A 27,997-nucleotide genomic window follows, 5' to 3' on the forward strand; every position below is an offset into this window, starting at 1 on the left:
AGGAGGAGGATGCTTGCGAGATGCCTTGGAAGAGGCGCAGCGTTGCAAACAAACAAAAAAGTCAGACAAGCCAGGCAGGGTGGCTGGCTGGCGTGCATGCCCCGGAGGATGCTTTTTCTCCGAGGACACGCGTGTCTCTGAGCAGATGAACAGAGCTGGAAGGGACCTTAGAGGTCATCTAGTCCAACCCCCTCCTCCTCCTCCTCCTCCTCAAGCAGGAGACCTTACACCGTTTCTGACAGATGGCAGTCCAGTCTCTTGAAAGCCTCCAGGGATGAAGCTGGGTCATGGATTCCTGTCGGCTTCTATTCTTGGGACGTTTTTGTGAATTGTGAGAGTGTCTGGCCATGTACAGAGTTCTCTCTTAGGGTATTGTTTAAGGCAAAAATCTTGGGGGGATGACAATGAAGCGGTGGGGTTTGCCTGAACACATTTGGAAAGGAGTCTAGGGAGAATAGAATAGAATAGAATTAGAATAGAATAGAATTAGAATAGAATTAGAGTAGAGTAGAGTAGAGTAGAGTAGAGTAGAGTAGAATAGAATAGAATAGAATAGAATAGAATAGAAGTAGAATAGAATTAGAGTAGAGTAGAGTAGAAGTACAATTAGAGTAGAATTAGAGTAGAATAGAACAATAGGAGTAGAGTAGAAGTAGAATAGAATTAGAATTAGAATTGAATTAGAGTAAAGTAGAATAGAATAGAAGAATAGAATAGAACAGAACAGAACAGGAGTAGAGTAGAAGTAGAATTAGAATAAAATTAGAGTAGAATAGAATAGAATAGAATAGAATAGAATAGAATAGAACAGGAGTAGAGTAGAAGTAGAATAGAATTAGAATTAGAGTAGAGTAGAATAGAATAGAATAGAATAGAATAGAATAGAATAGAATAGAATAGAATAGAATAGAATAGAATAGAATAGAATAGAACATTATTGTCACTTTGCATGTACACTAATTGGCATACATTAAAATGAAATTTCATTGCATACAAGTCTCAAAGGGTCACCACCTCAGACTCTCAACTATCCAGGTCATGGTTGTTTCAAAGGTTCTTTTTCAAGAGGCAACTGGACTTTTTTGTTTTTTCTTTGCAGACGTTTTGCTTCTCCTCCAAGAAGCTTCTTCAGTTCTGACCCCATCATCATAATGTCATCCAGGCACTGAAAAAAGTGACGTATGACTGTTTTTCACACATCTGTTGCAGAATTCCCCATGGTCACATGATTAAAATCCAGACACTTGGCAACTGATTCATATTTATAATGGTTGCAAGGTCATGCGTTTAAGGTCTTAAGGAAGCCAAACTTCCTTAACAGAACTCCAAAAGAGGGAAGTAAAACTGTGGAAGCCAGACTTTAAGAAGCACTTTTATGGATTACAATAATTCACCAGACCCTTCCCTGAAATCTACGTGTTTCCCCATTTAAAGAGCCATTTTGCAATGTTGTTACACCTTCGTGGCTCTAAAATCATCGCTGCCTACATTTGGAGAGGCATGCTTTAAATTACACTCCGTAACTGGAGTGATAGGAATACCTAGTAAAATGCAGGTTTTTTTTTCACCTCATTTATTAATTCAGTAACGGTCTTTATTTATTTATTTGTTCTTTTTTTTAAAAAACATGTTTCTCAAAGGAGGCCTTAATTTTCTGCTTGAAAAATGCAAGCCAAATATTCCAGTCCCTCCGTAGATGGATTGCAGCTGAATCTTTATTGTGCTGCTCAATTATTTAGAAGGCAAAAAGGTTTACAACCTGATCCTCTCCCACACCGTGTTCTGCTGAAGTTCATGTAAGGTCAGCTGGGAAGGATTCAGCAAGATTGCTTTCCTGGAATCCTTTAAGATCTATCCGATCTACCCTCTTATTTCCCATTGTGGGGAGGAGATTGAAACTGGAGTTTTGAATAAAACCAGCCACAGGTTTGACGTCCTGTGTCTCTCCCTTGATATCAAGTAATACCGGTAGTTCTCAACTTACGGCCACAGTGTTTATGTTGCTAAGTGTGACATTGGTTAAATGAGCTTTGCCCCATTTTACGACTTTTCTGACTACATTGTTAAACGAATCACTTTAATTAGGAACACGGTTGTTAAGTGAACTGGGCTTCCCTGTTGACTTTGCTCATCTGAAGGTCGCAAAAGGGGAACATATCATGACACCGCAACTGTCATAAATGTGAGTCAGTTATCAAGTATCTGAATCAGAGATGGTATTCAACCGGTTCAGACCGGCTCACTCAAACCGGTAGCGGAAATCCCGGGTGGCCATGCCCACGTCCACCCACTCGGGCTCCATGCTGTCCTATTTAGGCACATTTTTGAGGCCGGGCGCATGTGTGGAAGGGGTGCATGTGCCCGCGAACTGGGCATGAAGTAAGCAGGCACACATGTGTGAAGTAAGCGGGCACGCGGGGGGCGAACCGGTGGTATCAAAATGTGAAACCCACCCCTGATCTGAATGTAAATCACAGGAGGATGGGAATGCTGCAGCAGTGGTAAGTGTGAAAAATACCGTATTTGCCAGAGTATAAGACACACCTTTTTCCCTCAAAAAAAGAAGCTGAAAATCTGGGTGCGTCTTATACACTGAATACAGCATTTTTGGCCTCCTGAAACCCGGCCCCCTTTGTAAAAATGGTCGTGCATAGCCTTTAGAAGGCTTCCAGAGTGCTATTGGCGTTGGGGAGGGCTAGAATGAGCAAAACCGGGCCGTTTTTTGCTTGTTGTTGCCCTCCCAACCCCCAAGAGCACTCTATAAGCCTCCTAAAGGCTATGCATATCCTTTTTTGATGAAAAACGACCCATTTTTGGGAGGTCTGCAGAGTGCAAAAAACTTTTTTTAAATTTGCCTCTTCAAAATCTTGGTGCGTCTTATACTCCGAAAAATACGGTAGTCATATATCACTTTAATTCGGTGCCGTTATAAATTCGAATGGTCACTAAGTGAACTGTTGCAAGTCGAGGACTACCTGTGTGCGATTGTGTGATCCTACAACTTCAAGCACTGTGCACTGTTGCTCTCGAGTCTTTATTCCATAAACTCTTGCAACGTCCCATCTGCAGTGATTTCCATATGGGGGTTCTCTTTGTGCACCGCACCTTTGCAGGTAAAAGAGAGGTGCATTTCATGGCTCAGGGTTATTCACATGTCACCTTGGATAGTCGGTATCCCTTTCAGCTACCTAAGCAAGATGCACAGCTCTGCAGAATTGCTCCTTTCAAGCATGTTAGATTCATTTGCTTTGAAAGGTCCTTGTTCCAGGCTCTCTTAGAATCCAGTGGGAAAATGCTTAACAAGAGTTAGCCTTGTTTAGCTGATGGCAATGCTATCATCCTCGAAACCATTGAGAGGAGCACATATCCATGTATTTTTAGTGGAACGTGTTCTTTGTCCTCAGTACAAAATAAAGAGCAGAAAACAACCAAAGACAACAAAGAAAGTTTGAGCAGTGAAACAGAATGAGACAAATATTCTTTGTTCATTAGAACCGTATTTCAGTTTTTTTATTTCTTCTAATGTCTCATTTATTTAAAAAAAAAATTCATGGGATTCCTGAGTTAACTTTAAGGCATTTCCACAACAATCGTTTTTTCTCTTTTGATATTCCAGATGACAGCTGAACCAACAGTAGCATAAATTTGATATCTCTATATATAAATGTGTGTGTGTGTGTGTGTGTGTGTGTGTGTGTGTGTGTTCTAGCATAACTGGAACTCCTCGAGCAATTTCAACCAAACGGTACACAGATGACTTACTCTCTGGGGAAAAAAAAACACTGTGGGGGTAAGACACCCCTAACACGCTCAGGGTGTGTGTTCTGTTAAGATGCAGCCTGTTGTGCCTTCAAATGGCTTCTACTGTACTGCCATAAAATGGAATCATGTACAGTGCAGTGGAGTTGCCATGGTAACAGCTTCACTGTACTCCACAAAGGAGCTCCCTCTGGTAAGGGGGAAAATCCAACATTAGAAATTACGTTTGGTCTGGATATTTTCCCCCTATCAATAAATACCCGGGCAACACCAGGTTATGAGCTAGTTCCACATAAAAAAGACCGACCCTTTCCATATTTTTTTCTCGGATGAAAACAGAGACAGATAGGTTTGTCATAAAATCTTCTTTCTTGTGCCAAAATTTCAACTCAGAAGCTCTAAATGCTGAATTGCCTTCAGCATTTTTGTTTTTTTTGCAATCGCTCCATTTCAAATCCAGTGGAGTGGCTGAAATTATGCCATGCTGGTGTTTGGTTAATTATTGTACTTGGAAAATATGCCATCTCAAATATCTGTGTTCTAGGGTGGCATTTTTTAAAAACTTGGCAACTTTAAGATGTGTTTGACTTCCAACTCCCAGAATCCCCTAGACAACATGCATGTTAGGAAATTCTGGGAACTAAATTTCTTAAAGTTGCCAAATTTGAAAAACAAAACCCCACAATGACAATTCAGAAGCAGTTGATTTAGGTATAATATTAAGATTTACATAGCAGGTCTTGATTTAGTCCCACTATGAAAACTATGATACAATTCCGTTCTCCTATCTATAAATGTTGCTGTTATTGTCAACTTTGTAATACATCAAGGGCTAATTCTGCAGGTAGAAGTTTTATGCCCTTCTAATGTTTAACGAGCTGCACCGAGGGCGGGTGTCAGCAATCTACGGTTCCAGAGCCGCATGCGGCTCTTTGGGCCCGCTGCTGCGGCTCCCTGTCCCATCACTGGCTGGCCACACCCCTCCCCTCCCAGTCACTCCTTGCCTGGCCTGAGAAGGTAAGGGCAACAGTGGCGGATGGAGAAGCAGCTGGGGCTGATTCTCCAGCGCCTCACTCTTGCTGGAGCTTCTTCCGGCCCTTATTGGTGTTGGTCATGCCTCGGTCGCTTCGGCTAGGGCAAGTGACTAGGTGGGGGAGACCCTAGAAAAACAAATAAATGAAAAAAGCAAATGTGTGTGCCTGTAACAAGCTTGTTGGTAAATAAAAAGATTTGGTGCAGGCATTAATGGCAGGGAGGCAAAGTGTCTTGTTCTTCAGTTAAAGGATTTACCTTCTTAGGACAAAGTCAGTGTTTGTTCTGTAAGCATCGGAGCTCACGTGAAATCCACACAGAGGGTGGAAAGGTCTCCATTGCGCTGGTAATGTGACATTTTGATCTTGCGCTTAGCAATTTGTCACACTGCGCTATTCAAATGACGAAGAGCTCCCTATACTTTCAAAGCTGTATACTTTCGCAATCAGCTAATTCTGTTACTCTGCCAGGATTCATCATAAGGCTTCTGGGATCTCTTTTTCGGTGCCAAGATTCAATCCTGTAGGAGTTAAAACGGAAACGTAAAGCCTCTGGAGCAGATCTTGAGTGATGATCTGCCATCAAGCCATTGCCAACTCTTAGCAAACACCTAGATGGATTTCTTCAATGACGATCTGCCCCTAATGAGGTCCTTTTGCTCTTCTAATGATGCTCCCATCTCCACGGTAACTGAATCTATCCATCTGGCTGCTAATCTTCTTCCTCCTCCCTATTTCAAATGTGCTTTTTCAAAAGGCAACTGGACTGTTAATAGACTACCAGCTGATAACCTGGCAGTGCCCAGGTATTTATTTATCCTATTCCATACATTTGTCCTCAAAAATAATCCTGGACCAAACATAATTTCTAATGTTGGATTTTCCCCTTACCAGAGGGAGTCCTTGTGGAGTCCTTACCATGACAACTCCACTGCACTGTACAGTAGAAGCCATTTTACAGCAGTACGGTAGAAGCCATTTTAAGGCACAACAGGATGTATCTTAACAGAATACACACCCCGGGGGTGTTAGCGTTAGGGTTGTCTTACCCCCACAGTATTATGCTGGAACACACACACACACACACAGAGCCATTTTTATATATATAGAAGAAGATCAGGCATGATGTCCACCTCACCCAAGCATTTTTATATTGCCAAACCTGATTTAGATTAGTAATTGCTTTAAGGCGACTGCTGGGTGGGAGAGAATACCCTGAAGTTCCAAGCAGCTTCCTTAATTTCCCTGAAGTTCCATTAATTAGCACAAACACCACGACAAGCAGTGTCAGCTTCTTGCAAAGTAACAACAACAACAACCAACAGATTGTTAAGATGCATCAATATCCTGATGCTCAGTATATTGGGGTGCACAGGACACCAGTAAATCGATAAACAGTTACATTTCCAACTCCTTTAAGGCAATTACCCAAATGAGGATCCATCTTAGTAAGACATTTGTTGTTGCTCTATGTCTCACCCTTATAATTCTATCCTCAATACAGACTTGGAAGAAATTGTATTTACTTGGCACAAAAAGCAAGGCAATCAAGAATCACAGGAAAAACCGTTCCCCTGAAAATGATTTGCCTTGAAATAGAAGTATAGAATGCAATGTTTGAATTGCAGAGGGGTTTTGGCCTAACATGCTACACAAAAGTTGGAGGACGGATGGATAGCACAACAACAAAAAAAGGAGGGAAGAAAACTTCCAGGACTTGCAAGATTGATGTTAGCTCTTTGAAGTAGTGCAGAGGAGAAACATGACAACGAATTCGTAGATTGTAATGTTGTGTTTAAAACCTGCGAGTGTGAAAGTATCTTTACCTTTTATGGTCCCCCAAACTGGAGAGGGCTCCTTCTAAGATGCTTTCTCCATCCCCACCTCTCCTTTGGGCTCAGATTTCATATATTATTAGACTGTTGTCTAGGCTGTGGGTCTTCTTACCCTTCTCCCAAGGTCATTCTCACTTACCATTATAACATTTAGGGCAGTGGTGTGAATCCACATTTGTTTACTGCCAGTTCTGTGGGCGTGGCTCAGTGGGCGTGGTGTGACTTGGTGGGTGTGGCTTTATTTATTTATGCACAAAGCAAATTTATATAGCTGCCCAATTCACACCAAGTACTTTCAGGCAGTGTATAGGTAGTCCTCAACTTAATGACCATAAACTGAGCCCAAAATTTCTGTTTTTAAGTCAAACCTTTGTTAGGAGAGTTTTGGCCCATTTTACAACTTTTCTTGCCTCAGTTGTTAAGCGAATCACTTTAAATTAGCAACCTGGCTGTTAGGTGAATCTGCCTGATTTTGCCTGTCAGAAGGTTGCCCTAGTGACTATGGGCAATACTGCAACTGTCACAAATGCGAGTCGGTTACCAAGGTTTTTAATTTTGGTCACATGATCGCAGGGATGCCTCCACGATTGTAAGCGTGGGAAAAACATTTTTCGGTGCCGTTGTACCTTCGAACAGTCACTAAACGAACGGTTGTAAGTCAAAGACTATCTGTCCTGCAGTCATGTCTGCAATTAGCAGAAAGACGCTACACTTAAGAGTAGATTGAATTGTGTACTAACCAAATGAGCTGGATTCAGATCATGCCCCAAGCCAAGCCACAAAGTGCACTCCTCTACAGTGACGTCTCTTGGAAGCAAAATGTGGTTGTGTCACAAAGCCAGCGGGTTAACATTCAGTTTTGCTCTTCAGTTCATCCATTGTTGTGGCCCGCCAGCGACCAGCAGAGCTGGCAGCAGATTCAGGCAGTGAGGAGGTTGAGGAGGAACATGGGTGAGTCCTGGAGTCTGGGCAGGACTCTGACAAGGGCTCTGTGTTGGAGGCAGAGATGCGGCCAGAGCCGTATGCCAGTTATCAGCTGCCTTCAGAGTCGGACATTAGTGAGGCAGAAGAACAGCTGGAGCCTGTTCCCAGTGTGCGCATGTGCAGAATTGCCAGATGAAGGGAACAGCTAAAGAACAGGGGTCGACTTAGGAGTAAGGCCACAGGGGGACAATGAATGCCCCCTCCCAGAGGAAATAAAAGAGGAGCGAAAGGGGAGTGGAGTTTACAGGAGACAATTTGTTCACTTAACTGGTTCATGACTCCCTGAGACTCCTTGCCAAGTTTTGCAGATATCGGCCTGGCAGCTCTCCAAGCCAGATAAAGTCTGTGACTGTAAATCCTCCCTTGAAAGACTTTGCTGGATGTGAACGAGCAGAATTCACAGTAAATTAATAAAAGGGGTTTTAAGAAAAAAGAGGGCTGGAGAATGTACAAATGTCTAATCGCTTCTCTTCACTTGACACCTTCCCCGCCAAGTGATGGATGGAGTGATTGCGTATTTGTCTTAAAAAGCTTGCTCCAAGATTTATGGCGATACAATACGAAGCAATTCTGCCCCCCCTTTAAACAGGCGGTGTTTATTGTTTTCTGTCTCTGCTTCCAACTGCACAGGAAGGAGGCAGTTTTCAGATTTGTTTTTCCACCAACCAAGCCCATAAAACCGGCTGCTGCAAATGCCACTTCTGAAAAACAGACAGAGACATCATTTGGAAAGAAGAGGCGGAGAGGAATGGGCTGAGCAGGTGGAAAAAAACATAGGGAAGGAGAAAGAGAAGAAGCTTTGTTCCTAAATATTTTTATAATGGGAGGGGGGCCCTTATTGCGTGCATCTTGCTTCTTCAGGCATGTTCACTTAGGTAATTTTTCGGCATTAAAAAAATGCTGCATTTTTCAGGTGATGTTTTTCTATGAATTGGCTCCATTCCGCCTAAATATTCCTTTTCTTTAAATCCTGCATGTCATTTGATTTGGAAAAGAGTCCCAAAATGTCATAACGTTTTCAGTAGGTCAGATAAGGAAACCATTCGTAGCAATTTCCGAATAGCCCGTAGATCTTTGCTCCTTGTTACACTTTGAATTGTGTTACCTTACCCTAACTCTAGCCCTTCCTTTTCTTTTTTTCCCCTTTCTTTTCTCCCTCCCTCCGTTTCTTCCCTTCCTCTTATCTCCTTCCTTTCTCACTCCCTCCCTCCCTTCTTTCCTCATTCCCTCCCCATTTCTTCCCTCCCTCTTCTTCCTCTTTCTTTCTTTCCCGCTTCCTCCCTCCCCATTTCTTTCCTTTCCTTCCTTCCTTCTTCTCTTCCTCCCTCCCTTCTTTCCTCATTCCCTCCCCATTTCTTTCCTTCCTTCCTTCCTTTTCTCCCTCCCTCCCTGTTTATTCCCTTCCTCTTATCTTCTTCCTTCCTCTCCCCCTCCATACCTTCTTTCCTCACATCCTCCCCATTTCTTCCCTTTCTTTCTTTTTTCTCCCTTCCCCTCTTCCTCCCTTCCTCCCCATTTCTTTCCTTCCCTTTCTTCCTTCCTTCCTTCCTCCCCCCTCCCTTCCAAGATGTATGTATGTATGCATGTATATAGGGTCTCCAGTTTTGTAAAAAGCTATGCCGAAAGGAGAGCTTGACCCCAGATGTGAATTGTTTGCAGGAAAAATGGGTCTCTAGGAAGAAGTGGGTTCCAACTCCCAGGCCCCTTGAAAACCTACAGAGGAAGAGAAACCGGGCAAATAAAAACTCGAACGGTTTTTATTAAGAGCGAGCCCTATTCTGCGGCTCCCTGTTAAACACCGGCCGCCTCCACCACCGTGCAAACGAGTGAAGAGAATCGAAAGGCACAAATAAATATATATACACATATATACATATTTCCGAGGCAAAACGGAAGTCCCCGCTCCAGAGGCACCGCTGGGATTCGAACCCAGGATCTCCTGTTTACTAGACAGGCGCTTTAACCAACTAAGCCACGGCGCCGGCTGCTGAGCACAGCCGCAGATCCGGCTTCATGTGTCTTAGCGGGGAAGCCTGGCTTTGAAAGAGCGTCGCTGGAAGGAGACGCAAAAGGGGCTGAAAAGAGATGGAGGGAAGGAGAATCTCCTTTTTTTTGCAAGCGTTTCCTGGGGTTGCAAAATGCTTCTTTGGGGGCCAGAATTGGTGCAAATATCACAATTGCAGGAGCGAATGAGAGATCTCAGCTCTCATCTGGATATTTTACTTAGAATTTAAAATATTTTTTTTTTAAATCTACAATCCTCTTCTTTCTTTCAGCACAAGGAGCTAGGAACAGAGCTGTCATTTCAGGTCCTCTAACAGATTAAGAGATAGAAGGGACCTTGTAGGTCATCTAGTCCAACCCCCGGCTCAAGCAGGAGACCCTACACCATTTCTGATAAATAGCAATCCAATCTCTTCTTGAAAGTCTCAAGTGATGGAGCTCTCACAACTTCCGAAGGCAACTTCTGTTCCATGCGTTGATTGTTCTTACTGTCAAAAAGTTCCTCCTTATTTCCAGGTTGAATCTCTCCTTGTTCAGTTTCCATCCATTATTCCTTGTCTCTTTAATTTAAAAAAAAAACAAGCAGCCTCCAGGAAAAGCAACATTGCAAATGAGTCAAAGGAAGATGGACTTTGAAGTTCCTTTAAGTTGCAGTTCAGTCCATCACGTTTCTCCTAACTGGTGCCCTGCTAATTAGAGCAGAGCGGATTAACAGAGTTGGAAGGAACCTTGCAGGTCATCTAGTCCAACCTGCCACCCAAGCAGGTGACCCTACACTATTTCTGACAAATGGCAGTCCAATCTCTTCTTGAAAGTGTCAAGTGATGAAACCCCCACAACTTAGAATAGAATAGAAGAGTTGGAAGGGACCTTGAAGGTGTTCTAGTCCAACCCCCTGCTTAGAAAGGAAACTCTATACCACTTCAGACAAATGGTTATCCAACATCGTCTTAAAAACTTCCAGTGTTGGAGCATTCACAATTCCTGGAGGCAAGTTGTTCCATTGATTAATTGTTCCAACTGTCAAGAAATTTCTCCTTAGAGTTCTTAGTTCTTCTCTCCTTGATTAGTTTCCACCCATTGCTTCTTGTCTTGCCTTCAGGTGCTTTGGGGAATGGCTTGACTCCCTCTTCTTTGTGGCAACCCCTGAGATATTGGAAGACTGCTATCATGTCTCCCCTAGTCCTTCTTTCTATTAAACTAGACATACCCAGTTCCTGCAACCATTCTTCATATGTTTTAGCCTGCAGTCCCCTAATCATTTTTGTTGCTCTTCTCTGCACTCTTTCTAGAGTCTCCACATCTTTTTTTACATCGTGGTGACCAAAATGGGATGCAGTATTCCAAGTGTGGCCTTACCAAGGCGTTCTAAAATGGTATTAACCAACTTTGTGTACGTGTATCACCTCTTTTGCAGGAGTTGCACATGTTGTCGTTTCTCTTCGGAGCGCCATTTAAGATGTTGGCTATCACCCTCAAAACCCTACATGTCTTGAGGCCACGTCACTTGAAGGGCTGCCTCTCCCCAGTTACAGCTATCCAGTCCACCAGAACAGGACATGGTGTGAGTCCCAACTATCAAAGAAGTACATCTGGGATCTAGGAAAAGGGCCTTCTCTGTGGTGGCTCCCTGCCTTTGGGACATCTTTCCCCCAAAATTAAGATTAGGCCCTACCTTGCTGCTTCTCCACAAGGTCTTAAAGAGATGGTTTTGTCAACAGACTTGGGGTTAGGGTTTTTGGGACATGTGACGTGACACCCTGAAAAATACAGCATACTTCACTTAATCCTCCAGGGAAAAATCGAAGGCAAATGAGGTCCAGGCAGGAGGACATCACCATCTTGGACAAAATGGTGGACAAAACTCAGCAACACTTTTTCATGTGGCTGTTGACAAAAATAGGATCGCCAACATGATTGCCTATGTCTGATGATGGATATGGAGGAGGAGGAGGAGGAGGAGGAGGAGGAGGAGGAGGAGGAGGAGGAGGAGGAGGAGAAGAAGAAGAAGAAGAAGAAGAAGAAGAAGAAGAAGAAGAAGAAGAAGAAGAAGAAGAAGAAGAAGAAGAAGAAGAAGAAGAAGAAGAAGAAGAAGAAGAAGAAGAAGAAGAAGAAGAAGAAGTAGAAGTAATGGCTTGTCTGTTTGTGTAGCCATGGCTGTGAAGTGGGGATGGGACTGAGCGTACATGTGTTAAACCGTGGGTTTTTAAAATGCTGTACAGGTAGTCCTCGACTTACAACAGTTCCTTTAGTGACCATTCAAAGTTACAACAGCACTGAAAAAGCAACTTATGACCATTTTTCACAGTTATGACCATTGCAAGCATCCCCATGGTCACGTGATCAAAATTCAGATGAATGGCAACTGGTTCATATTTATGACCGTTCCTGTGTCCCATGGTCACACAATCTCCTCTTGTGGCCTTCTGACAAGCAAAGGCAACGGGGAAGCCAGATTGACTTAACAACCGGATTCCTAATTTATCAACGGCAGAGATTCGCTTAAGAACCGAGGCAAGAAAAGTCATAAAGTGGGGCCAGACTCACTTAACAAATGTCTCCCTTTAACATGTTGGGCTACCTGTACTGCCTGGAATTATTTGGTGTGAATTGGGCAGCTATATGAATTTGTTTCATGCATAAATAAATAAATATACATGGAGCGCTCTGTCAGATAAAATTCCGTTCAACAGCTAGCTTTCGCCTTCCAGGATAATCCTATTCTTGAGGGAAATTGAGAATAAGGGGAAAAAACAATAGTGCCTGTAGTGAAAAATATTGTTTAATTAAATCAGGGCCAACCTTTTCCCTAAATCCATGAATTATTCAGTTCAATAATAATTACCAGGAAAATGAACTCCAGGAGCGATACATCACGGCTTTACAATATTATGAAAAGGAAAGCTCAGAACGGCACATAATGTATTTAAAATGCTTTTATTAAAGCACCGCTACATTTATGGAAGAGTTCACATCACAGGGTACTGAGACATGCGTTTGTTTTTCCCTAAAGTGACATTTTATTACAATGCCTATAATTTTATCGGGGGGGGGGGAGAAACATACAGTAGGATTAGGAACAATTTCATTTAGACAACATAGCACTTTAAACTCTTACATTAGTTTCAAGGTTTATCCCATTATGCAGCTATCTCTAAAAGCTATTACATCCCAGGCAGACTCTACCCCCGTTTTTTTTTCCCTGCTGTGAACTAAAAGTATTCAAATTTTATAAAGTTATTATTTTGAATGCGATCGAATCCACGCTAATGCACAAATGAGCTATAATTCATAAGCATTTTCCCCCTTATCACACTTGCTTTTTATGTCACTCACATTTATGATGTCTGAAAATCCCCTATCAATAACACACAAGAACCAGTCATAATCAATTGATAGTAAAAGTCTTGTCTTCTGCAAGACTTAACTTGGTGAACTGAAAGCCACACAGGTAGTCCTCCACTTACAACAGTTCCCTTAGTGAACAATTCGCTTAGTGACCATTAAAAGTTACAACAACACTGAAAAAAAGTGACTTACGGCCATTTATTCATACTTACAACCTTTCCATCATCCCCACGGCCACGTGATCAGAATTCGGACACTTGGCAATTGACTCGCATTTATGACGGTTGCAGCAGTCATGTGATCATCTTTTGCGATCTTCTGACAGGCAAAGTCAGAAATGGGGAAGCCAGATTCAATTTACAACCGTGTTACTAACTTAACAACTGCAGTGATGTATTTAACAACTGTGGCAATAAAATGGGGACAAAAAACTCACTTAGCCACAGAAAGTTTGAGCGCTATGATGTGGTCGTAAGTTGGAGGCTACCTGTATCTGCCCATTAGAAGGATGAACTGAATTCTTTCGACCCCATTCTGCCTTCGCCACTTCTTAATCTGACCACAGAGATTGAGCAGAAGGTCAATTCGGTGTGGAAATTTTTATTTAATTTTATTTGCCGCACAACGTTACAGGAAAACTTTTCTTTAAAAAAAAAGATTGCGATGTTCACAAAGGTTTCAAAATCAGCTTGCTGCTGAATCCTTTAGAGGTCTGGAGGCAAAGCGGGAGGCAAGGGTAAAACATCTTTGCTGGGAGATGCTAGTCGACAAAATACACACCGGGTTTCTATTGTGTCTTCTTTGTTCAGGAAGATCAGGAAAGATTTTTGACATGCTTCACACTGGATGTTGGTGTTAAAAGAAATTCAGCTGTCACAGGCGTTTGACACTCCATCTAATTCTGGAACTGACCACTCTTCCATGCCAAAAAATGGCCAATATCTGCCCATCCACTTGCACTTAAGTTGCAACTCACTATTTCTCAATATTTGTTCTGTTCTATTCTATTCCATTCCATTCTTTCCTATTCTATTCTTTCCTATTCCATTCCATTCCATCATTTCCTATTCTATTCTATTCTATTCCATTCTATTCTTTCTATTCTTCCCTATTCTATTTTATTCCATTCCATTCTATGCTTTCCAATTCTATTCTATTCCATTCCATTCCATTCTCTCCTATTCTTTCCTATTCCATTCCATTCCATTCCATCCTTTCCTATTCTATTCTATTCTATTCTATTCCATTCCATTCTTTCTATTCTTCCCTATTCTATTTTATTCCATTCCATTCCATTCTATTCTTTCCTATTCTATTTTATTCCATTCCATTCCATTCTATTCTTTCCTATTCTATTTTATTCCATTCCATTCCATTCTTTCCTATTCTATTCCATTTCATTCCATTCCATTCCATTCTCTCCTATTCTATTATTTCCTATTCCATTCCATTCCATCCTTTCCTATTCTATTCTATTCTATTCTATTCCATTCCATTCTTTCTATTCTTCCCTATTCTATTTTATTCCATTCCATTCCATTCCATTCTATTCTTCCTATTCTATTTTATTCCATTCTATTCCATTCCATTCTATTCTTTCCTATTCTATTCTATTCCATCCTTTCTTATTCCATTCTAGTCCACTCCACTCCACCCTACCCTACTCTATTATTCCATTCCATTCCATCTCATTCCATCCCATCCTATCTTATCCCAGAAAATATATCACTTCTATTAAATATACTGACCTTGGAGATTTTGGAACCTTTGGTTTTCACGGCTTGGATCACCATGGGGATTTCATTGGCATTTTTAATATCCCATAATCTCACTGTGTGGTCCTACAATATTAGGAGAATTTTGCTCAATGAACGGAATTGCAGTTCTACCAGACAATGCTTGGACCTGACTACAATACGCCATGTTTTTTCTGTGGTTTCCTTGGTTGCAAGGATTCTTTAGGAACCTAAAAAAATTAATTCACTAAGCCAAGCCAAACTGTTTGCATTATCCCAACATACGGTGTCCTTCCAAGCAACAGACAATGAAGTAGTCCTCAACGTACGATGACAATCGGGACCAGAATTTCTGTTGCTAAGCAAAGTGGTTGTTAAATGTCTTGCACCTGATTTTATGAGCTTCTTTTGCCATGGTTCTTAAGAGAATCATTGCAATTGTTGACTGAATCCAGTGGTGCTTAAGCAAATTTGGCTTCCCCCATTGCAAAGTAACAGAGTTGGAAGGGACCTTGGAGGTCTTCTAGTCCAACTCCCTGCTCAAGAAACCTGCTGTTCCACTGCTCAGGAAACCCTATGTCATTTCAGACAAATGGTTGTCCAGTCTCTTCTTAAAAACTTCCAGTGTTGGAGCATTCACAACTTCTGGAGACAAGCAGTTCCACTGATGAATTGTTCTCACTGCCAGGAAATTTCTCCTTAGTTCTAAGTTGCTTCTGTCCTTGATTAGGTTCCACCCATTGCTTCTTGTTCTACCCTCAGGTGCTTTGGAGAAGAGCTTGACTCCCTCTTCTTTGCGGCAGCCCCTGAGATATTGGAATGATGCTATCATATCATTCCTAGTCCTCCCTTTCATTAAACGAGATATACCCAGTTCCTGCAACCTTTGTTCATATGTTTTAGCCTCCAGTCCCCTAATCATCTTTGTTGTTCTTCCCTGCACTTTTTTCTAGATTGGATCTCTCCTTGATTAGTTTCCACCCATTGCTTCTTGTCCTGCCTTCAGAGGCTTTGAAGAATAGCTGGACTCACTTAACTCGCTTAACAAGAGAAATGCCGGAGTCAATTGTGGTCGTATATCGAGGATCACCGTAAAACATTTTGAGAATTTGATAGGTTGAAGGCCATTATGGAACTCTGATTCATCCCCGCAAAGATAATGCCCTATCGCAGGGGTGTCCAAACTTGGGAACTTGAAGACTTGTGGACTTCAACTCCCAGAATTCCCCAGCCAGCATGGCTGGCTGGGGAATTCTGGGAGTTGAAGTCCACAAGTCTTCAAGTTCCCAAGTTTGGACACCCCTGCCCTATCGTGAGTATTGAAACATTGCATGGCATTCTCCGATAACTTTTGATAATACCTTTGAAGAGGAAACAACAAGCGTCTTGTCCTGGCTAATGGCCACATCTGTCACCCAATCAGCGTGACCCTGCAGAAACATAATTTATCAGCCGTAAGATGTAAATCACCTTCTTAGCTAGATTTCTAGCTATGTTCCTAAGGCGACCGAGAAAAAAGTACCGTAATATCCAATTTAATTTGGAGGAGCAGGTTGAAGATTAAACCTGGTAGGTTTCATTTCTATTTCATTCCACTACAGGTAGTCCTTGACTTACAACCGTTTGTTGAGTGACCGTTCAAAGTTACAAAGGCAGCAAAAAAAATGACTTATAACCGTTTTTCACACTTACGACCGTTGCAGTATCCCCATGGACACGTGATTTACATTTGGAAGCTTGATAACTGGTTCATATTTTTTTTTATATAAAACGTTTTATTTTTTCCTTTCCGTATACATTCACAAATATACATTCTCGTAAATACTATGAGCATTTATCTGTTGACTTCTAGCATTTCTCACAATCTGCTTAAGGATATAAAAAACACAATTGGGATCGCTTTTATGCCACCCTGCATCTCCATCTTATTTTGCAACAACCTTGCTCCTTCCTTCTTTCTTCCCGACCTCCCTTCTCTACCTTATTCTTTCCTCCTCTCCTTCCTCTTTTCTTCTTCCCCTCCCTCCTGGAAGATGATAGATGATTGATTGATAAATAGATGATTGATTGATAGATGACAGGTAGGTAGGTAGATAGGTAGGTAGGTAGGTAGGTAGGTAGGCAGGCAGGCAGGCAGGCAGGCAGGCAGACAGACAGACAGACAGACAGACAGACAGACAGACAGACAGATAGATACAGTAGGTAGGTAGCTAGGTATGTAGGTTGGTAGGTAGGTAGGTAGATAGGTAGGTAGGTAGATAAAAATAGATAGATAGATAGATAGATAGATAGATAGATAGATAGATGATAGATAGATGATAGATAGATAGATAGATAGATAGATAGATAGATAGATAGATAGATAGATAGATAGATAGATAGATAGATAGATAGATACGGTAGGTAGGTAGGTAGGTAGGTAGGTAGGTAGGTAGGTAGGTAGGTAGGTAGGTAGACAGATAGATACGGTAGGTAGGTAGGTAGGTAGGTAGGTAGGTAGATAGATGATAGATAGATAGATAGATAGATAGATAGATAGATAGATAGATAGATAGATAGATAGATAGACAGACAGACAGACAGACAGACAGACAGACAGACAGACAGACAGACAGACAGACAGATACAGTAGGTAGGTAGGTAGGTAGGTAGGTAGGTAGGTAGGTAGGTAGGTAGTCTCCCTTTCCAAATATTTATTCTGATTTTGCTACTATTGTTTTTTATTTATCTCTACATTTATTTTCCACAGGGTTTCGCATGTTATGAGTTTTAACAGCCAAACAAATGGTTGGAGGGGTACGAAATCTTACAGCCTTTCCTAGTTTTCCGTTTTATAGGCAATATATAGATTATTCCCTCATCCTTTACCCTTTTCTAATGTTATAGCAGTACAGTCTTTATTGCCATTGTACAAAATAAATACAACAGCAGCAATGCACAGAGTGGGCAGTCCCTCCTTTTATTAAGTCCTCATCCAGCACCAGTAAAATGAATATAATCCCTTGAGAATTTCAGTTTGTTCCACTCTGGTGTATGCAAACATTCTGGTTTCTTTGAGTGAACAGATTCCAACCTCAAGAGTGTCACGGGCTACACGGCTGCAATAATTGCAACGGTTGATCATGAATCACCCAAAGAATGACGCTCCAGTTGCCTAGCAACCACAATTCGATTTCTGTTTTCCTTTCACAAATCACTGAGCAGGGGCTGGTGCCAGGAACGTGGCAAAGGTGGCACAGCCAGAAGCTTATGAAGCAGGTTTCCAGAGTAACTACGCACGCTGAGGAAAAAGGTGAGGGAGAAAGAAACGTTTCAAGCTACATTGGGACATTCAAATGACGTGCATTAAGGAAGTATCCACTGGTTTTTTTTACTGCAGTAATAGAATAACAGAGTTGGAAGGGACCTTGGAGGTCTTCTAGTCCAACCTAGAAGCAGAGAAGCAACCTAGAGAACTGAGGAGAAACTTCCTGACAGTGAGAACAATGAATCAGTGGAACCACTTTTGCCTCCAGAAGTTGTGAATGCTCCAACCCTGGAAGTTTTTAAGAAGATGTTGGAGAGCCATTTGTCTGAAATGGTATAGGGCCGTGATGGCAAATCTATGGCAGGTGTGCCACAGGTGGCACGCGGAGCCATATTTGGTGGCACGACAGCGGTCAGCTCTGGCGCGCATGTGTGCGCCGGCCATCTGATTTTGTGCCCTTCCGGTGGGCCAGGGGAGGCTGTTTTCATCCTCCCCAGGCTTCAGGAGGTGGGCGAAAAATGACCCCAATGAGCCAACCGGAAGTTCCAAACTTTCGGTTGGGCCATTGGGGCTGTTTTTCGCCCTCCCCAGGCTTCAGAAAACCCTCTGGAGGCTGGGGAGGGCAAAAAAGCAGCCTCCCCTGTCCCTCCAGAAGGGCAAAAAATAAGATGGCTTCCGGAGGCTTTCCTGAACCCTGGGGGGGGGGAACCAGCCCCAACAGGTCACATGGACGTTCAGAAATGATCCGTTTCTGGCTTCCGGAGGGCCTCCAGGGCGCCAAATGAGGCCCTTTTCACCCTCTCCAGGCTTCAGGAAAGACTCTGGAGCCTGGGGAGAGGTCTAACCCTAACCAAAGACAATGAGGGGTGCCAGATTCATTTAACCACCACGCAATGAACTTCATAACTGGAGTGATTCGCTTAACAACTGCAGCAAGAAAGGTGGTAAAACTTACTGAACAATTGTCTTCCTTAGTAATGGAGATTTTGGGCTCAATGTTGTATGTTGAGGACTATCTACACCGAATCCCCGTTTGATAAAATAGGAGGTGCTTCAGTACCTTTAAAGATATCTTTTGATATGCTTCTTCTATGTCCCACACGCTGATGGTTTTATCATAACCTCCAGACACCACGCACGAGGCTGAAATAGAACATAATGATACGACATGTGATGGCCTCCTATTGTTATGAAAGAGCCAAAGCTGCTCTACAAAAACTCTGAAATATAATTCGGATGATGCCTTAAGGATATTAGTCATGTTTCAACGCGTTTTCTGAGGCTCTCGAAGGAGAAGGAATGCCTTTAAAGCAAGCAGAAATTCTGAGTTTGTCTAAATTTATTGGGGGGGGAGAGAACCCAGCTCCGTTGATCCTGAACACTATAAATATTAAATATGGTGGGCCTGGTAGATGAATAGACTTCCATATGATAAAGTGCAGTAATAATAATAACTTGGCACAGAACAGAAATTGAGTTGGAATGTATAAGAAATGCAAAGTAGGCACAGATGTCTAACTGAAATAGGAAAACAACGAATTCAGATTTTGGTGGAACAATAATTCACCCACTACCTACTAGTGGTATAAATGAATATCTTTAGGACACAAGGAATCTGACTTGATTGTTTGTTTGATTGATTGACGGACTGATTGATGTCTGGGCCATTGAATCAGTGTTGATTTCTAGTAACCACATAGTATAGATTTACTCCAAGACGATCTGTCCCCACCTATCTCTACTGTCATCAATTCATCCACTTGGGGTTGTCCTCTTTCTCTCCACCTTTCTCAGAGAACTTCTACGTCTTTACATACTGTGTGCAAAGTAGGATAATTGATTGAGACTGGTGATTTGTGTGAAAACTCTGGTTACATTTGTTAAGATTATTCGTTGGTTTGTTTTCTTGGCTATCTGTGGTCACCTCGTGACTTTAGATGAATCCTGGAAGTCAATTATTTAGGCGCGCATAAAAATTCAGACAGACAGATAGAGATGGAGATAGAGAGAGAGAAGAGAGAGAGAAAGAGGTGAGAGAGAAATGATGATGATAATGATGATGATTGATGGATAATAGAAATAATTGAGATAGATGATAGACAATAGATAGATAGATAGATAGATAGATAGATAGATAGATAGATAGATAGATAGATAGATAGATAATAGATGATAGATAGGTAGGTAGGTAGGCAGGCAGGCAGGCAGGCAGGCAGGCAGGCAGGCAGGCAGGCAGGCAGGCAGGCAGGCAGACAGACAGACAGACAGATGATAGAATCATAATAGCTTTGACTCGGGTTATTATATGCAGGGGTGGGTTTGCTGCTGGTGTTACTACTGGTTCGCAATCCCCGGGCGCGCTAGATGCCTGCTGCGCAAATATGTGCTGTTCAATGTAAATGGTTCTTTGCCCATGCGCAGAACCATTTACAGTGAACTGTGCACGTGAAGCCACTAGAAAACAACATGGCGGCAGCCCAGCGGTGGCAAGGGAACCCGTTTGGGGGCATGGCAGGACTGGGTCACTGCCGGTTCTGCGACCCAGTCCTGAATTCCACTACCGCTTCAGCCTGGTTTGGCCGAGCAACCCACCTCTGATTATATGGCTTGATCAGTTAGGCCAGGGGTGTCCAAACGTGGGAACTTTAAGACTTGTGGACTTCAACTCCCAGAATTCCCCAGCCAGCATGGCTGGCTGGGGAATTCTGGGAGTTGAAGTCCACAAGTCTTAAAGTTCCCACGTTTGGACACCCCTGAGTTAGGCAATGCTCCTAAGAAATATGCTTGGAGATAGTCTAACCCTAACCCTAACCCTAACCCTAACCCTGGCAGAGGAGGTCAGTTCCAAGGTATTTTTAAAATCCAGGAGAGGGAGAAAGTATTGAACTTAATGTGGGAAAAACAGATGTCCTAATAAAAACCCTTCCGTTAAGATACTTTATTCCACCATATTTCCACAGGAGGCTTGAGAGGTAGACTGAGTGACCAAATTGTGATTTGAGCACAATTTCCCCCACTCTACACTTTTTGGATGGACAATATTTTATTCCCCGGGGACCCAAAAGAAGCAGGACATCATAATAACTGCATCAATTATAGAGTGTTTTATAAGGCTAATTAAAGGGCAATGCAAATTCAATTTAGTTCAAATTAGAGAAGCAGTAATTTAATGGCCCTGAGAAAGCGGTTGAAACGTGAATCTGGGAGGCAGCCTGAAATAAGCTTCCCTCTGTGTTTTATTTTATTCATTTTATTTATTCAGTTTGTCAAACATGTACGAGATAACAGGCATTAAGTACAAACATGGGCATGAACAAAGGAAATGAGTACGAATAAATGGGGACAGTAGGACAGGGACGGTAGGCACGCTGGTGCGCTTATGCACGCCTCCTTTATGGACCTCTCAGGAATGGGGCGAGGTCCACGGTAGACAGTTAGACAGTAGACAGAAAGAAGACAGTAGAATATTCATCCTGCATAACTCACCGTCTTTGCTAAACTCACAGCTGCCAACAATGCCTATGTGACCTTGATCCAAAGTGATAGGTCCATGAGACCGGAATTCTCCCGTACGGACATCCCATAACTTGATATTTTCATCCCACCCCGCTGTGCACAGAAAATGGCCATCCAAAGAGAAGCAGCAATCCGCAATGGCATTGTTATGTGCCCTGAAAGAAACATGGCATTTCACATGAACAGGCTGAAAGGATGGTTATCTAAAGGACAAGAGGACAATTGGTGTGCAATTGCAAAGAAGATGAATGAACCAATTAATGATCTTCTGCATTCTTCTTCTTCTTTTGTATAATAGCCACATCTTTCTATTTACATATAAAAATGAAATACCACTCACGGACTCTGCAGAAACGCAAAGCCTACAAACTTGAAATTTAGCACGTATGTTCCTCTTGACTTCTAGGCGCTCTCTAAGAAAGCATTTTTCGGAATTACCATCAGGTCATTAGTATTTTTTTATATTATCATTATTAACATGGTCTGATGCCAAGACATTTTACTCCCCCTCCCAATCTGAAAAGAACTCTGTTCCAACTGCCACTTGGGCATGGGTGTGGCCAGCACGTGACTCATCCAGCCTGTTTGCTGGGAGTTAAGACATTCTACTCCCCCTCCCCACCTGAAAAACGCTCTGATGCTAAGGAGTTAGACCAAGGGAGAGAAGGGGAGAGGAAAGGTGTCTATGGGGCAAGTCTGAGGAAGAGAAGGGGATAAGACAGGAGAGTCCTCTATGGGGCAAGCCCGATCACATAGTTTCGTAGTGGAGCATGGTTATCCAGCTAGTTTAGAATAAAGTGGACAATAAACCAACCTTCCATTATCCAGAGCCAATTTCAAATTTCATGGAAGCCATTCGAAAGGCAAGAAGATAATCATGATCAATATACAATATGCTATATTAGATAAATCCAACACATTCGTAATGAAATCATGCTACATTAGTTTCTTACCGTTCAATGGTGACCGTGGTAGCCCTTGCGATGATATCCCAGAATTTTATGGACATGTCAGAGGACACCGTAGCTATTCTCTGGTTGACAGGATCAAACCGGCAGCTTTGGATTGTACTTCTATGATAGTCTGGAAGAAACATTCTGAAGGTATCAAGTTGTGCCTGGTTTGGTCTCCAACCATCGAAAGGTTGAAAGTTCATACAGATTCTCCAGTGGTCAAAGTCTGAGCTATTATCTCAGAATAACAGAGTTGGAAGGGACCATGGAGGACTTCTAGTCCAACACCCTGCTTAGGTAGGAGACCCTCTATAGCATTTCAGACAAATGGTTGTCCAATCTCTTCTTTAAAAGCCTTCAGTGATGGAGTACCCACAACTTCTGGAGGCAACCAGTTCACTGAATAATTGTTCTCACTGTCAGGACATTTCTCCTTAGTGCTAGGTTGCTTCCTTCCTTGATTAGTTTCCATCCATTGCTTTTTGTCCTACGCTCAGGTGTTTTGGAGAATAGGTTGATGGTGCTGGAGAAGACTCCTGCGAGTCCCTTGGATTGCAAGACGATCAAACCAGTCAGTCCTAGAGGAGATCAACCCTGACTGCTCTTTAGAAGGCCAGATCCTGAAAATGAAACTCAAACTCTTTGGCCACCTAATGAGAAGGAAGGACTCACTGGAGAAGAGCCTCATGCTGGGAACGATTGAGGACAAAAGAAGAAGAAGGGGACGGCAGAGAATGAGGTGGCTGGATGGAGTCACTGAAGCAGTCAGTGTGAGCTTAAATGGACTCCAGAGCATGGTAGAGGACAGGAAGGCCTGGAGGAATGCTGTCTATAAGGTCGCGATGGGTCGGACACGACTTTGCAAGTAACAACAACAAAGATATCGGGACACTGCTATCATGTCACTTCCAGTACTTCTTTCCATCAAAGTAGACATACTAAATTTCTGCAACTGTTCTTCCACAACCTCAGGTATATTTCATCTAGAGGCGTCCATGGGCTTGAAGGCCAAAACCTTCAAGATGATGGACAGAGAGTTGGATGTAATCAAAGCCCTGTCCATTCTGAACAGTGTCAATTTTGCCAATTTTGACCCCACTCCACCCCAACGTGGGATGCTACTGACTTCACCTTTTACCAGAGGAAAAGGGCGTCAACCAAAGTTCAAAAACGGTACCTTGGATGTATGCCACCTGTTCACCATCTTCAACATTGCAGACGAATAACGCATTCTCCAAATCCGAACCAGAGACGACATATTTGCCATCATGAGAAATATGGCAGGTAGTTACCAGGCCATCTTGACTCAAAGACCACTACAGAATGGGAGAGGAAAGCCACCAAGTTTATTTTATATATACAAAGGATATCCAAGACTCTTTGTTTTTAAATATTGATCCACTTGCACCTATTTTCTTTAATTAGTTGATCGTAAGCATTTTCCCAGGAGGGTTTGACTAAAGATATGAATAGCAAGTAATCCGTCTTGTTGGCTTCAGTGCAATTAACCTCATTAGCTTTAGCAGCGCCAGCCATATGGTGTTCAAGAAAATTAATTAATTGTCATCAGATTATTATGAATTCCAATTAGGGTCAAACGAAGTGAGATGGTGGTGAAAAACTCCCTATTTTCTTACTCCCTTGTGATGCACTAAAAACAGACTGCTGACTGTAGGTCTTGATTTGAGTCCAAAATTTCTGTTGCTAAGTGAGACAGCTGTTAAGTGAATTTTGCCCCATTTTATGACCTGCAGCTGATAACAGCAATAGCACTTAGACTTATATACTGCTTTACAGTGCTTTTACAGCCCCCTCTAAGCGGTTTATAGAGTCAGCCTCTTGCCCCCAACAATCTGGGCTCTCATTTTACCCACCTCGGAGGGACGGAAGGCTAAGTCAACCTTGAACCTGGTGGGATTCGAACTGCTAAATTGAAGGCAGCCGGCAGCCAGCAGTCAGCAGAAGTAGCCTGCAGTACTGCACTCTAACCACTGCGCCACCTCGGCTCAACCAGGTTAGTAACCTGGTTGTTAAGTGAATCTGGCTTCCCCATTGACTTTGCTTGTCAGAAGGTCGCTAAAGGGGAATCGTTAAGGGGGACCCCAGGACATTGCAGCCATCATTAACATGAGTTGCCAAGTGTCTGGATTTTGGTCACATAACCACCGGGATGCTACAATGGTCATGTCCCATTTTTCGGTGCTGTTGTAACTTTGAACGGTCTTTATCTGAGCTCTTGTAAGTCTAGGACTGCCTGTCTACATATATCTTGCCTTTCAGATAGGAAACCACTCACTGCTGATGTAACCATATAGACTGCGTTAAAAGCTAATTTCATTCAATTCAATTTAAGAATGATATTCCAGCTTTACTGTATTTGCTGATTGGCCGATGGCCAAGATAAAAATTCTCACCAATGACTTTCTCCATCTACCAGGAATTCAGATATATCTCCATTGATATGGATAAACATTTGGCTAAACAGAAATCTAGTTTTTAAGTTCTTCAGTTGGGCTTCGAAAAGAACATGGAATAAAATCAATACATACAAGCATTTTTCCTGTTTCAGTGTCCCAGGCCTTTAGGGTTTTATCATATGATGCTGTTATCAACCTAAAGATGAAATAGATTGACAGGGTGAATCTGAGCTGTCTTTCAAAGAAATAAAATATCGAAAGAAGGCAGGAAGGAGAGAAAGAAAGAAAGAAAGAAAGAAAGAAAGAAAGAAAGAAAGAAAGAAAGAAAGAAAGAGGGGGAGAGGGAGGGAAGGAAGGAAAGAAAGGAGGGAAGGAGAGAAAGAAAGAAAGGGAGAGAGGGAGGGAAGGAAGGAAAGAAAGAAAGAAGGAGGGAAGGAAAGAAAGAAAGAAGGAAGGAAGGAAGAAAAGAAAGAAAGAGAAAGAAAGAAAGAAAGAAAGAAAGAAAGAAAGAAAGAAAGAAAGAAAGAGGGTGGAAGGAAGGGAGGAAGGGAGGGAGGGAGGGAGGGAGGGAGGGATCACATGACTTTGGAGCATTTTACAAAAATCTTACACCACCACCAACTGGCACTTGGAACAAGCATTGGCAACTAAATTCAACACAAAACAAGTCCTGATTAAGCTCTCCAATCATGAATCCGATAACACCTTTACTATCTTTTCTGTGCCAGGCTGAGAAATGTTAGCATCTTGGCACTGTTTCCCTAAAGCTGTGCAAAAACTTTCTATTAAAATTAAATTTTCCTGCTTGGAAATTTCCTGGTCTTTTCCAATGATTCTAAGCGAGACATTATGACCAGGTTCCCTACAGGAGAATATCTAATAATAATAATATACATTTAAATCCTGTGCATAAGATACAGTAGAATGATCACCTTCGGTTATCAGGAGTCAGGAAACATTCCGAAATTGGTCCAGTATGCTGATCTTTAAAAGTGTGGATGCAAATAGAACAAGCAGCATCCTTCAATAAAGACAAGACAGGTTATCCAATGGCACACTGAGAGTGAAAAAAAGACCATCATTTAATTCTAATTAATAACACATCCAATGTATGGGTTCTTAATATTTTCAGCTGATCTCCATCTCAAAGAATTGGACTGGCCCAGGGGTTCTCGAACTTTTTAAACAGGGGGGGGGGGGCAGACCAGGTACATGGGCGTGGCTAGGTGGGCATGTGATTAGGTGGGAATGACCAATTTAGCAGTCCATTAACTGATATACATTTTTGGCCTCCCTCACCTCCAGTAGCATTCTGCAGCCCAGAAATGTTGCCCTTACCCTCCAATTCCAGCCCACAAAGCTCACAAAGGTAAGTCCTGTGGTTGGCCGAAGGGTAGGGGCTGGCAGGTGGGCGGGGTGTCGTGGGCGGGGACAGCCTCATGTGGGCCAGATTAATGGTTTCGGCAGGCTATATCCCACCATAGTTTGAGGACCCCTGGACTAGCCCAACAGAAGAGACAAAAGGCAGAAATAAAAGTATAATAGCATCTTGTTTAGGTTTGGGAACTTACTTAAGTTCTTTGTTGATATATTCCCAGTTTTTCTTTATAATCTGGAGACATTATAAAACTCCGGCAAGGATTTCCAGTCAAGAAAAATGTAGCCTTTGTTTTCCTATTATTAAATTAACTTTTAGACTTGAGAGTAGTGGGATCACGCAGTTGTGTGCTTATGCCCTTCAAATAAAACTTACCCAAAGTTTCACTGTGGTATCGAAAGAGCCTGAAATAATTTTGGTATCGTCGAAACAAAAATGACAGGAGGTCACAGCATCAGTATGGCCTTTTAAAATCTTGAAATGAATCTGTGAATAAACCCAGAAAGCTCATTTTTATCTTGTAGAATAGAATAGAATAGAATAGAATAGAATAGAATAGAATAGAATACAATACAATACAATACAATACAATACAATACAATACAATACAATACAATACAATACAATACAGTAGAATAGAATAACAGTTGGAAGGGACCTTGGAGGTCTTCTAGTCCAACCCCCTGCTTAGGCAGGAAACCCTTTTAATTTACTTCTTTTTTGGCTTACTTACTACAACCCAGCCTAAATATCTTTATTGGCCCATTCTGCCTTGTAGCAAAGTTGTTGGTTGGAGAAAAGTAAGGTGGCTCTCTATTTTTGTTTGCTAAATAATAAATAAATTTTGATCTGGCATTGGAACCACTATGCCTTTTACCCAATATTTATGATTAAAGAAGTGTTCCGATGTTGGAAACATCCATTAAGGAGACATGCTGATGTTATTATTATACACTTATTGATTCTTTAACTAAATTGAAAGTAGCATGCCAGCCATCCTGGACCAATCCTGGAGCTTCATCAAGGGGGCATGGCCATTCTCCTGATCTGGGTCCCACCCCTTTCTCTTTGGCTGTCTCTGCAGGATTGTTGTTGAAGAAAGGAAAATGTTAGGTCAGGAGGACCATAGTTAAGGTTCTTCTTCAAGAGGGACTTTGATATGAACAGTAAGATCCACTTCAATGCAACCCATCCAATCAACTCAAACCCAGAGGAGGGCGGAATAGGCAGCAAAATAATACATAAAATTAGTGCCCTGTAACCCGCTCCAAATATAATTAACCCGGTTGTGTTTTATGGTTTTCTTGCTTTTACTGTTATGAATTCTTCGTTATTATTTGTTCTATTGTTCTTTTTACTTACCACCCAAGTTGGGTATGTGAGATAAGTCCATTTATATAGAACCCCCCTCCAAAGCAATAAAGAAATAAACCCAACTTTTACTGAGATCCCCAATCTCCTGGTCTTCTCCAATCTGTCACTCTCCAGATGTGGGGCACTACAGTCCCCTACTCTTCCCAGTCGGTAGGAAAAATTGGAGTGGGTGATGGGAGCTGTAGTCCAACCTGCCGCCACGACTGCAGGGCTGTAAATTGGAGCCTCGCGTGCAGAAATCACCCACCCAGGAGGAAAGGAAGAGCCCTCCCCCTCCCCACCTCTCCTCCCCTGCTTGCAGACGTTTCCCCACCTTGGCCAATTTCTCCTGGTCCCCTTCCCAGTCCTTCTCCTCTGGGCCCGTGGTGGCCAGGGGGTCGTAGCTGGGGGACTGCAGAGGCATCTCTGAGCACAG

At 42.4% G+C, this 27,997-nt stretch overlaps 1 protein-coding gene across 1 annotated transcript; it reads right to left on the reverse strand.

Moving 5' to 3' along the window:
* Window positions 1-13,564: 13,564 nt before the first annotated feature.
* WDR88 (WD repeat domain 88) lies at window positions 13,565-27,985 on the reverse strand (the record flags this gene model as incomplete). Its single annotated transcript, XM_081963105.1, has 11 exons — window positions 13,565-13,803; window positions 14,710-14,802; window positions 16,059-16,127; window positions 19,005-19,087; window positions 21,431-21,615; window positions 22,414-22,543; window positions 23,591-23,729; window positions 24,963-25,026; window positions 25,763-25,851; window positions 26,584-26,694; window positions 27,896-27,985. The coding sequence occupies 11 exons, from the start codon at window positions 27,983-27,985 to the stop codon at window positions 13,666-13,668; spliced, it is 1,191 nt and encodes a 396-aa protein (XP_081819231.1). The 3' UTR covers window positions 13,565-13,665.
* Between the last annotated feature and the right edge of the window lie 12 nt (window positions 27,986-27,997).

This window comes from Natrix helvetica, assembly GCF_964273705.1.
Source record: "Natrix helvetica genome assembly, chromosome: 10".
Taxonomy (NCBI): Eukaryota; Metazoa; Chordata; class Lepidosauria; order Squamata; family Natricidae; genus Natrix; species Natrix helvetica.